At 36.9% G+C, this 12,998-nt stretch overlaps 1 protein-coding gene across 1 annotated transcript; it reads left to right on the top strand.

Moving 5' to 3' along the window:
• The first annotated feature begins 5,800 nt into the window (after positions 1-5,800).
• Positions 5,801-11,606, top strand: LOC110483513 (hyaluronidase PH-20). The gene is made up of 3 exons (XM_031503706.2): positions 5,801-6,766; positions 8,298-8,387; positions 10,204-11,606. The coding sequence occupies exons 1-3, from the start codon at positions 5,801-5,803 to the stop codon at positions 10,906-10,908; spliced, it is 1,761 nt and encodes a 586-aa protein (XP_031359566.2). The 3' UTR covers positions 10,909-11,606.
• Positions 11,607-12,998: the final 1,392 nt, after the last annotated feature.

Below are 12,998 nucleotides of genomic sequence, written 5' to 3'. Positions count from 1 at the left end.
GTATTAACTGAATGTCATTGCCTCTTTAATAAATGCCAAAATTACACAAACGGGGAATGCAATACAACTACAACATTATTCTTCCCTTTCTTCCGTGGATGTTTCATGACTCTGATCCTTGTTTGTAATGAACAAATAGCCTCTAGCCAGAACATGCATCTATAAAAAGAGCAGGAGGGTTTAATTTGAGGTTGTAAGAGTGATACTGTTCCCTTCATCCAGAAGAAAGACCCCTCCAGAATAGAATGGAAGGGAACAGGGCCATTTCCCACAGGAGCACCACTGGGGCATCCAAGGACAGCAGAACAGATGCCAGACACATTGATTGTTTTCCACTGATCTATAAAGAATATGTGTGACCTCGGTCAGCCCTTTCCCAGCAGTGTGGGCTGATTAGAGCCTATTTAGAGAAACTGTGTATGGTTGTATCAGTATTGTTGGTAACTTTAAAAAGTGCTTTGGATTCTCCTTCAGGTTTCTTCCAAGTTGAAATATGTTGACATTTAATATATACTTAGTCAGCTCCTCAGAAGTATGTTCTATCTCTCCTTAGGACTTAATCAGTGCTGACATCTTCAAAGAAACTAGAATTGAGTCCTTAGACATCTGTACAACTTTACATTTTGTAACCTTCACATAAAGGACAATACAAAACAACTTTTCCTGAGAACTTAAGTTATGCTGTCTAATACCTTATTTTGTCTGTAACATCAAGAGTTATTTCTACACTGAAGTAGCTAGTGTTTATATGAAAACAAAAGAATAAGGAATAAATCCTTAAATATTCTGGTTCTATCTGCATGCTTGGCCGTATACCTTACATCACAGCCTCAGGCATTTAAAGACTTAAATGCAAAGATTTAAAGAGCTAGATTCTTCTGTCCCATAAAAACCCTGCAGTTCTACATGCTGACTTCTATATCTATATTTTCTTTGGCATAGGGAAAAGACCAGCCAATTTTCACACCAGTATTTTTTTTGTTATTATGCCATTAATTAATAGGCAATTGGTGAAAAAAACAGTTAATAAACACATGAGAGGTATGCAATCTGTAATCTAAAATGATAACTACACTAATGATAGTGGCACTGCAAGTGTAATTACATGCTGTTGTTCAAGAAGATAGCACAGTTCAGTGACACCTTCTGCCTCAGAAGTCACAAAGAGCACGCCTGCCTTTGTGTGTTCAAACTAAAACAGTGAAAGTGCAAGATTTTACAGACTTTTGATTGAAATTCAGTAAGTGTAACTAACACTATTAACATAAGAATATCAGATACTCTTTTTGTTTATTGGCTTAAGTTTAATATTAGCAGATCTGATTTTAATGTTTAGTGGCAAGTTTTGAACATAAGCCAAACAGTATGAACAGTGATTTTGATGCAATACACCATCCACTTGTGGGGCAACAAACATGGATTTGTGTGAAGTTCAAGGGTATCTATAACACTTCTTTCCCTTTTTGTTCTCAGACTGTCTTTGGTCTAGTGGAACCTTTTCAGAGTCCACCTTTTCAGGGACATGTGGCATGGCCCGAATCTATGACTGTGTAGTTACCAAAACACAAGAGCACACTTGCACTTTCAACCATGTGGATTTCTGCAGTGCAGTCTATGCTGTGAAAAATGATGCAATAATTAAGCCAAGAAAATTAATATGATTTCCTGTAATGCTTAACCTTTAGAAATGCCAGATTTGGGAAAATCTGAAGTCAAAGCTTTTTCCCTAGACAAAAGGCTCCATCAATATGTACTTCCAGTCAGGGATCCCATGAACAATTACTGTTAATATATTGTCAAGTAATTGACTTTTTGAGAAGAAGAAGGGCAGCTTTCTGACTCAACTCATTTAGACCACCATCAAGGAGACTGAAGAGAGTAACATTTATCAGAGCTGTCATTGTTAGGCTGGGATGAAGGCAATCCTTTTAACTATCACATAAAATAATCTGTTAACTCATACCCAGTAGAGTACATCACAGTAAGATTTGCAGGAAAACCATTTCCCAACAAACTGTTAGATTTAACTTTGCATGATTAGCCGACAATAAACAAATTCTAGCAAAACCAGTATATGTAACATTCCAAACAATGTTTTCCTCTTTTCCTTTACATCGTCAGCCTCTTACTGAAATCCACTCATTAAAAAAACCTTACAGGAACAAATAATAAAATTTATGTTCTGCAGTTTTCTGACTTCAACGGGAGCAAGAAATGTCTTGTAAACAAAGGAGGAACAGTAAATCCAAACTATTCCTACAGCTTCTTTGTGAGGCTTTCCCACTTTCTTATGATCAAACCAATAACATAAAAGATCACTGTCCTGGCAGATGCTGGTGTGTATCAGCTGGTTATGTGTGAAAATTTATTTAATTTGAATAAGATGTATTTGCATAAATGGAAAAAGGTTTCTGTAGCATTTCAGTACAGAATTCTTTAAGTTTGTTCTAGAAGTCTCCCTCTGTATTCTCTCAGGAAGAGTCACTTAGGATAATGCAGGAGCCAGGAAGAGAGATGCTCTGGTGTACCTCATAGTTACAAACAGGAAATGTGAAGGCTGGGTCTTGGCTGTAGTGATTATGAGATGGTGGAGTTCAGGATCTTGAAAAGAGGCAACAAAGGAAATGGTAAGATCATAACCACTGCCTTCAGGAAAGCACATTTTGGCATCTAGATCTCTCGAGGCATCTGCTTGGAGAAATTCCTTGGGAGATGGCCCTGGAGAGAAGGGTCCAGGAGCTGGCTGATCTTAAAGAATCACCTTTTCCAAGCTCGAAAATCTCCACATTCAGGAAATCAAGAAATGGCAGAATGAGCTCCTGGCAAAGCTCAGTCATAAAAAGAAAGCACACATGAGGTACTAGCAGGGACAAGTGAACAAGAAGCACTATTTGAGCTGTTGGGATGTGGTTAAGAAATCCAGAGCCCACCTGGAGGTGGATCTGGCAAGATGCGTGAAGGCCAACGTGAAGGGCTTCTAGAGGTATAGCAGCAGCAGAAGACAAGAGAAAATATGGGTCTAGTGCTGAGTGGAGCTGGCAGGAGATCCAGTAGCAAAGGACATTCAGGGTCAGGAACACTTATGCAGACTGGACACACACAGGTTTATGGGACATAATGGTATGTGCCTGCAAGGAGGGTATGTGCTGAAGAAGCTGCTGATGTCATTGTAAGGTCACTCTTGATAATCTTTGAATAGTCACAGTGATTGGGGGAGTTTCCAAAGACTACAAGAAAGCAAATGTAACTCCTTTCTTAAAAAGGTTAAAAAAAGAAGATCCAAAGAACTATAAGGTGGTCAGACCAGCCTCACCTAAACCCTGGGAGGCTGAGAGAGCACATAATCCTGGAAAACATTTACATTAGGAACAAGAATGCGATTGCAAATAGTCAGCAAGGATTAACAAAGAGAAAATTAGGCCTGTCCAATGTGGCAGCCTTCTCTAAAGGGACGACTGGCTTGGTGGACAAGGGGAGACATTGGATACTGTTGATCTTGATTTTAGAAAGGCTTTCAACAGTCTTCTGTAACATTCTCACTGATTAAGTACAAGCTAGATAATTGGACAGTGAAACTGAAAACTGGCCAAACTGTCAGGCTCAAAGGGTTAACATCAGTCCAGGATGTACAGCTGGAGGCCCATCAAAGTCCAGCTGGAAATCTCTTTCTAGTAATGTACACTAAAGCTTCATACTAAGTCCAATATTATATAACATCCTGATTAATTATCTGAACAATGGAAGAGTGTTCCTGTGGCAAGTATACAGATAATCCAGACTTGGGAATGGTTGATATGCCATAGGATCATGCTGCCATTTAGAGGGACCTCCACAGAGAAAGAGGCTGACAGGAACATCATGAAGTCCAACATTTGAAAACATTGAGCCCTACAACTGGAGAGGAATCACCCCATGCACCAGTACAGGCTTGTGAGCTGAATGGCTGGAATGAAGTTGTAGAGTAGGCTCTACAAAATTGATTGGATTGAATAATGAATCTTTGCAGCAATGAACACCAACAGCTTTTTGGATGCCATTAACAAGAGTATACACCACCAGCAGGTCAAGCAATGTGTTTATTTATTCTATCACTGATGATACCACATCTCGAATGTTGTGTCCACCTCTGAGCTTCACAGTACAACAAAGCAATGGTCATACTGCAGCAAATCTAGCTACAAAGATGAATAAGGGATTATAGCATTTGTCATATGAGGAGACATGAAATAGCCAAAATTATTTAGCTCAGCGGAGAGATAGCTTTTTCCTGCTGACACCTCTGGGCAGCTGTGGGAAATGCATGCAGACAGCTTTTCTACAAGTTTCATCAAGCAGATGCCATGCAAATTAGGTACTGATTTATAAGCAATTTAAATTAACAGAGACACACCTTTTTTCCTGGTAATTGTATTTACAATCTAAGTCTAGTTTATAAAACTGACTCTTGGCAGAGTTTCTTTAGTTATCACATCAGCAGCTGTGGAATGATGAAATATCTGCATGATTGGTTAGATTTCAGTCCATCCGCTGATTCTATACGAAAATGTGTATATTCCACTTCTGGATGAATTCAATAAATACAAACTAAAATACTATTTTCTTTTTTTCTTGAATTTGTCCTTAGAGATTTTACATTGCCAGCCACTCCATGGCCAACTTCATGGTGACCCCTATAATTCTGTGTACACTCTTATCTGTATCCTTACATACTCTATTGCCTCATCACAGAAAGTGACAGATTCATGTCTGAACCATTTCAAAATCAGAAGGAATGTAGATTTAGGAGTTACTGCACAGAGAATGCTTTAGCTAGTGAGATTCTATGTAAAAGCTGATGTCTGTACTGAGGCTATCACCACTAAATGTGATTACACTGTGGGTGTATAGACAGCCCCAGCTTTCCTAATGAACTGCACCCCTGGGCAGACTTTGACTCAGGGCCACTTAATCTGTACATCTCAAATGGCCTGAAATAACATATAGCCAGCCATATACCAAAGTGATTCACAGATGTTTGAGCCTGTTTAAAAGAGGCCTGGACAGAAGATAGAGTGCCTACAATATTTCAGATACCTCACTGAGCTAAATAAGTATCCATCAATTGGTTTTTTGCAAGTGTAAACCAGCCAAGGTTTGTTTTATATTATCTTGTATTTTCCCTTAAGGACTCTATAAAATTAACAAATGAGGGATCAGAACTTTATTTTTATGTAGGTGAGAAATATTATATATACAATGCTGTTGATTAAGAGAAATCACCGTGAAACTGCTCATTTTTACAGACATCAGTAATTGACACAGTCTGGACTACTTCTGACCGCTTTGATCTATGAGTAACTGTATACTGTTCCACTGCCTGTTTTAAATCTAATTTTTTAAAATCTAAGTTTGAGGCATAAAACTGACAGTGGAATAGTACAGTTTATTTCTCTATGTACATTGTTATTTTCCTTCAAAGGGTAATTGTATTCAAGCATTACAATATATTCAAAATCAGAAATGGTACTTGATTCAAGGTTAAAATGAAATATTTATAATTTCTTACTTCACATTTGTTTTTTTTTTTTTTCTGTATTAGGTCTGAGAAGTTGTTGGAAAGTTTCCTGCAGCCTGAAATGACAGAGAGCCTCCAAAAAAGGACACCCCTATTTTACACCCAAGGAATAGTGCTTAATAGGTATTAATCTGAAGAAATATATTTTACTATAAAGTTTTTGACAGACTACCAACCTTCTGAACACTCAGAGAGTATTTAATTTCAGTCTGATCAGAAGCACCTAATGTCACTGCACATGCTGCAATGGAAACTGTAAGACTGCAAAGTTTTGGCATCTGTGTTACCTGTACTTATCCTGTAACATCTGGTGTGGTGTTTGCCACTCTTCTAGTTTCTTGCTGCTCATCTCTGAACATAAGAGCTCGTCCACTTCTTTCTAATTCACCTTTCCTTTCTATCTGGAATGCTCCTACAGAACTTTGTACTGAAAGGACTGGAGTGCAGCTGGACATGAATTTTTTTCCTCTAATTGGAAGCACACTAAAGACATCTGTGGGGCAAAACATCACTCTCTTCTATCCAGACAGGATTGGCTACTATCCTTACAAAAATGAAGTCACAGGAGAGGCATTCAATGGAGGACTCCCTCAACTCTCACTGCTGGAGAATCATTTAAAAAAAGCCAGAGAGGACATCCAGTTCTACATTCCTTCAGATGAACAGCTTGGATTGGCTGTCATTGACTGGGAAAACTGGAGACCTGTGTGGATAAGGAACTGGGGATCAAAAGATATTTATAGACAAGAATCCATTGAGCTAGTTCAGCAGAGAGATCTCAGTATATCCGAAGCTGAATCCAGAACTATAGCTAAAATGGAATTTGAATTTGCAGCAAAATCATTTATGTTGGAAACTTTGAAGCTGGGCATAGAAATGAAACCAAATCGCCTGTGGGGATATTACCTTTATCCAGACTGTTATAACTATGATTACAAACAAAACCCACACAATTATACAGGAGCATGTTTAGATATTGAAATAGAAAGAAATAATGAGCTTAACTGGTTGTGGGAGAAAAGCACAGCACTTTATCCATCTATTTATCTAGAGACAGCCTTAAAATCTTCCAGAAATGCTCAACTCTTTGTTCGCAACAGAGTTCAAGAAGCCATTAGAACTTCCTATGTCTCTAACTCTAGTCATCCCCTTCCAGTTTTTGTATATACACGGCCAGTATTCACAGATGTCTATGAGGAATATCTCTCTGAGGTGAGTGAAACTAGACCTTAAATAATTCAACTTTATATGGCAAGAAATTACCAGGTGACACTTATTTAGTGAATATACTAACTTGCATCAGAAAGAAGTGTGCAATTTTGTCTAAAAAATTAAATTAATCCACCAAAGAAATTTGATCAAATGAAACAATAAGAGGTCAATTTTCAAACCTTTCTCATTATATTTATCAAATAGTGTTTTACTCTCTGAGTTGTTCCCACATGGAACAAAATATCACAACACTAAGAAAACATATTTAACACACTTGGTCAGAAGAAAGAAATACAAGTGAAAGAGGAGAAAGAGATGTAGTTTCAAAGAGAAGTAGTAATACTGGGCTCACATACTACCCAATTTTTAGGTTATAAGAAAAAAAGTATAGTAAAACTGAGTCTTTCTTTCCTTAAAAATTATTTAAAGCTGGCAAAAAAAAAAATCTGCCCTCAGTTGTACTCAAGCACAAAAGTGGTATTTCAGCATGTCATGACTTAATTAAGGTTAGGCTCTGATTAAAATCTAATCATGTTATTGCAGTTCTGGCCATACTTTTCCCTTCACATTTTTATAGACACCCACCCTATCAGAGATATCACCATTCTGAGGAATCTCTTCTTGTTGTTCCAGCCCATGGTGAAGGGGAAGTTAGAGTCCTGGTGATGGCATTCTATCTGGTGTCCTCCCACATTCTGGACAGAGCATAAGCAAGTGTTGTCCTCAGCTCTGTAGATATATTCAGGGAGCAAGGGGTGCTGTCAGGGGCCCTGCTGGGATCTTAATTAATAAATTGTATAATCTTTAAATTAATTCTTGGGGTTTTTTTTTGTGTGTGTGTGTGTGTTGTGCCCTACAGTAACTTACTTTTTAATTGTTTTTTCATTATCATAATCCTCTCCCATCCCAAATAGACCTTAACATTTTGCTAGGACTGGGCTTAGTTGACCCTAAAAGGCAAACTGAACAGAAATAAATTTTCAAAATCAATCTATGTAAAAGACCAGAGACATTCTCTGGAAAAGGGAGATTCCTACTGTTGAAAACTCCTTCTCTTGCTACCTTTCTGTTTTAGCACTTTGTGGTAACAGAAATTAAGTTAAAAAAAAAAAAAAAAAAACAAAAAAAACCCCAAAGCTGTGCTTTCCAGTATCTTTATCCCACGGCATTACTGAAACCAGTTGCTACCAACTCTGAGCAGCCAGGAGGCAATGCAGCAAAATAAGCCATAACATGGCTGGAGGAGTGTATGTGATATGCCTAAGCATTGGCTCAGTTTTACAGCCTTGTTTTTTTAACCAGACGACATATATAAATTGGATATTGTTGGCATCATTTTCTGGTATCACCTGTGCAATCCAATTTTAGGATAAAATTGTGCAACTGAGAGCAAGACATTCGGATTCTGTATCATTGCTTGTCATCTTCAAAGTAATTATTTTGGATATGTCATTTACTATATGCATTTTTTTATTTGCCCTTATGTTATAGGTACTTACATTTGTATGATTCTTTGCATATTTTCCTTCAGGATGACCTGGTAAATACCATTGGAGAATCTGCTGCTCTGGGTGCTTCTGGAATTGTGATCTGGGGTGATATGAATTTAACACAAAATAAGGTATGCTAGATCAATTATCATATGAAACTTTAAAGGAGAAATAAAGTGAAAAGGATTTAAAACATTATGATCACCTACATCTTCTACTTTTGAAATGATGACTCCATATTGCCAGCAGTTTCTTGTTGTCAAATCCCAAGCATATCTGAGGCATATTAAAGTCATCATTGGCTATGCAGAACAAGAGTTCAGTCTTTCAGTGTCTCAGTTCTGTTGACTCTGGGTAACTGGACAACTTACTATGATAACCATAGTCAAGTTAGAACTTGTTTAATTAGTATAAGAAAGAATTCCTATATCTTAATTTTATTTTAGTCTCCTATATCTTCATTTTATTTTAGCTGGGAGGTAAATAAAAAATTATATAGGCTTGCCCAGAACAAGTTTTAGAAAACCCTTCTGCTTTTTGGAGTGGTGAACTTGGCAACAATAGGAGAAGTCAGTCTGTAAAAGTTTATCCCTAGCCTTTTCTGTGTGTTGCAAATACTACTTTGATTAATTTCATTGTATGAAACATCTGAGTCAGAAGAAAAAACTCTAGTTTGTTTTAGGAAGGGAAATACATAGTTTGAGAAACTGTTACAAGGATGTTCTCATTATTCTTTCCAGGTAGTTCTAACTTCCAGGAAAGTTAGATTTAAAAACTATTGTATGGGAAGACTCTTGTGGAGTCTTCTGAGTGCAAAGAACCAAAATCATCCCTGCCAGACCTTCTGTCACAGAAAGCATGGCCAAATACACCTCCACAGCTCTGTAAGGTTGTTTTCCCCCGAAAACATCCGACCTTGACTATTTTTGTATGTGCCTGCTTTTGAGAAAGGATATCAGTAGCACCTGGAAGTTTTCTGTCCATTATGTCAATATCAGAACATAAATGAGCAACAACTTTTGTTGTCTTAATTTTGAGATTTTTGTGAGAAAAAAAAAGTCTCCACAGCTCAGTCAGACTATGTATTTGTATATTAATTGTATCTGATTTTTTACAGCTTTCACAGTCACTAGCATTTCAGCAATTAAATGTTACTGTAAGCCTCACTTTTGCAACAACCAAAATCTCTTGAAAGCATTTTTACATATACCTAAAAGAAAGCCAAAAAAACCCTACATATATCTTAGACTCATCAAAGTGATCTCCATGGGTATAAATGCTGGGAGTATCTACATGTGGCATTGGGCAAATGCCCATAATGTCAGGAACAGAGAGAACTCCCAAACCTTCTGGTTATTAAACTGTGCCAAGAATGCACAGAACATATGCCAGTTGCATGATTAGTTAGATGGTCTTAGCATACCTTCAATTTGACCATCCAACCACAATTCTTTTAATTTAAAAATGCCATGATAGGTCCCTGCCCTGTAGCTAAGCTATTCAGGTCAGGGGAAAGCTGAAAAATCTCAGAGACGACTTGATAGACAAAGTATTTGTTCAGACTGAAGAAGTGAGAGTTTTTTTCCGAGACCCATTCAAACTATTTAAGACTTAAAAAGGAACTTCAAGTCTTCATGAAACATCTTTAAATGCATCTGATTAAAAAAGCTACATGAAATATAGAGATAAAATGAAAACTTAAAGACAATTGCTTTCTGATCTAACTGCTTTCTGTAACAACTCCAGAAACTACACAACATAAATTTGCTAAGATCCTTGAATTTTATAAAAGCTTCTCAGATAAAATTGCTTCAAACAACAACTTATAGCTATTACCAAATCCTCAGGGGAAACATTTATAGACATATGCTGTGGTACTGTTATTAGAATGACAGCATTTTAATGGTTTCCGTACTAAAATGTGGAGATATAATGCTCTTTTCACAGAACACCTGTAGAACTCTGGACAACTACCTTAGGAGGACTTTGACCCCATACCTCATCAACGTCACAATGGCAGCCAGAATATGTAGCCAAGTTTTATGCCAAGACTCTGGTGCTTGTGCACGAAAAAAATGGAATTCCAGTGACTATCTTCACTTGAACCCTGAAAATATTGCAATTCAAATGACAAAGGATGGAAAATACACTTTACAAGGGCAGCCATCATATCAGGATCTGCAAACATTCATAGAAAAATTTGATTGTCATTGTTATGCAGGGCACAGCTGTGAACCTAGAGCTGATATAAATGACATCCATTACCTCCATGCTTGCATTTCAGAAGATATTTGCATTCAGATATCCTCAAATTCACTTTCTAACATAGAAGCCTCTGAAGAAAAGATCCTGTCTAACAGAACAGCATTTTCATTTACCTCTGAGAGTAAGGCGACATTATCTACACATCCTGAAGTAGAAGATTTCCAATCTACCTCTGGAAATAATATACTTAATATAACAACTGCAGAATATAACACTGCTACAGCTGCCAGTAGCTATGATTTAGAAGAAAATGATACTCGTACTTTCAGTAGTTCTTCATCCTATAAGATAAGGATGTTTAATCTGTTTCACTTAATTCTCCTTTTGAGAGCCTTAATACAAATGATCCATGAAAGTGAGAATATCCTTTTTCCTGACTATATTTGAAATTCTAAAGGTTTTGTTTACAAAACAAACAACCAAAATAATTCCAGAAAGGCTTATGATCTTATCTGTATCAGGTAACCTTTTCTAATCCATGGGTGCCACTTCAGCTTGAATGTATTTCTTCAGTTTAGTTCTATAAACTATTATCTGTGCCAAAAATATATTGGTCTGTATATACTGACTATACTATATGAGAGGATAATCCAGAATAAGAAACATTTTTTACAGTTTACATTTTTGACCATTATATTTGGAAAAAAGTAAAAATGGTTGACAATGCTGTTTTGTGTACTTCAAGTTAAGACAGTTAAACATATAATATATAAAATAAGTCATCAGGTTTGATGATCTATGCAAGAATTAATTTCACTCCATATGAATGGAATTATCTTTTAAAGTATTTGCCTTAACTTTAGATCTGTGGAACTTTGCAGCATAAAATTTATCTGATGAATGTAATGTTCCTCCACTTTTCACAGAACCTTTAGGGATGCTATAGCTTTTCTTTTAATTAAATATAGTTGTAATTCTTCAAAAAGTTCTAATTTAAGTGTCAGTGTTGACTTTGAATATTACAGCTTCATTATTTAAAAATTGAGCTGTAGGTTTATCCTTTCTTCTCACAAACCCTCCTCCTTACTTTAAATGTCCCTTTCTCGGTTTCCAGTTTTTTGTCTTGCAAATACTCACAACTCATCTGCTCTGCCTGTGCATTCCCTGCCAGCACAGGTCACCAGTCCTAGTTTCTCCATCCAGTCATCCCTAGGAACTGGATAGGGCTGTATGTGCCATTTGGACAAAAGTCTGTGCATGGGACTGTATGCTTCGTTATTCCTGAGGAGTCTCTTTGGTGAAAACCATTTTGCTCCTTAGGAAAACCCAGCAGTGGAGGCAGAAAGATAAGTGTCACTTGGGACCTTAGGCAATCTCAGGACCACCCTTCCCATTCAGTTTGCTGACAGAACTTAAAATATTTGCTTTATACTATTCCATTGCCAAAAGCAATGTGTGAAAGTAGCAGAGATACCTCAGAAGAAAACTACTCCCGGTATCATATCAGGAGTCTAGTTATGATTAACATATTGTCAGTTTAAGCATTTAGAAGCAATTAGCTGCAGTTTATTTGATAAAATAACCTTTTCAAGTTATTATGTCAGATACTTAATAGACAGTTGGCCTTCTGATGGGTGAAGAGTGGCTGCTGGTATGAATACACTAAAAATCTCCCTAGAGCCAGGCATGATCTGCATAAATAATTCACCACCTCTCACAGATATAGCCTGCCTCACTAATGAAAATAACCAGGACTTCAATATAGTGGCCATTTACTTATAAAAAGTTCATTCCTTAATCTAGCAGAAAACACATATTATTATATCCATTTTCTTTGAATTTGCAGGTTGTTGGTCATAGCAAAGATGCAGAAAAATAGATGAAGCCTTTAAACCTAACATGGAGAAATAATGTTTTCTGGCTTTTGAACAACAAGTTATCAAGAGGAAGTAACAATTTTCTCATCCCAGTTACAGTGATAAGTCCACGAGTCAAAGCTGTTTCTGCCATTAATGTTCCAAGTGGAATCATGAATAAAAATATATATATGCAGAAGATTGTTCAGCAAAAAATAATCTATTTGGTTTTGATCACTCGTGCAAAACATGTTTTTTTTCCACTGCAGCTTTGATTTTGGTTATTTCATCTTGGGCAAAGAAAAGGCATGGTATCAAAACTCCTGTGCCTGAACTCCCTTCACTGCATTTGTGGTAACTATCAAATGGTTTCTAAAAATTGGAAACATCACTGGTAATACCTTAGCAAAACTTGTATTACTTATATGAAATTATATTTTTTTCACAACATTTTGACATGGCTAAACTGAAAGATACTGGATCTTTAGCACTTTGTGGTAAGACAGCTTGCAGGTTCAAAATATCTACAAGTCTTGCTATGAATACTTTTGATTATCAGCCAGGTAATAGCAAGCAGAACATTTCTGATGATTCAAGCAGGAAATCACCAAGAAGGAGGAATGAGAAGACAAAATCACAAAAGAGTTGAAACAGAGCCCCCAGGACCTCCCAATGGATGCA

The sequence above is a fragment of the Lonchura striata genome, chromosome 5, assembly GCF_046129695.1.
Source record: "Lonchura striata isolate bLonStr1 chromosome 5, bLonStr1.mat, whole genome shotgun sequence".
Lineage (NCBI taxonomy): Eukaryota > Metazoa > Chordata > Aves > Passeriformes > Estrildidae > Lonchura > Lonchura striata.
Note: the sequence above shows the minus strand (reverse complement) of the source record. Positions and strands in the feature narration are given on the sequence as shown.

Bases quoted from the DNA above. Each gene is read 5' to 3' on its own strand.
- LOC110483513 (XM_031503706.2), top strand. From the start codon at position 5,801: ATGGAAACTGTAAGACTGCAAAGTTTTGGCATCTGTGTTACCTGTACT. The intron at 6,767-8,297 runs GTGAGTGAAACT...ATTTTCCTTCAG, and splicing joins ATGAGGAATATCTCTCTGAG to GATGACCTGGTAAATACCAT. The intron at 8,388-10,203 runs GTATGCTAGATC...CTCTTTTCACAG, and splicing joins TGAATTTAACACAAAATAAG to AACACCTGTAGAACTCTGGA.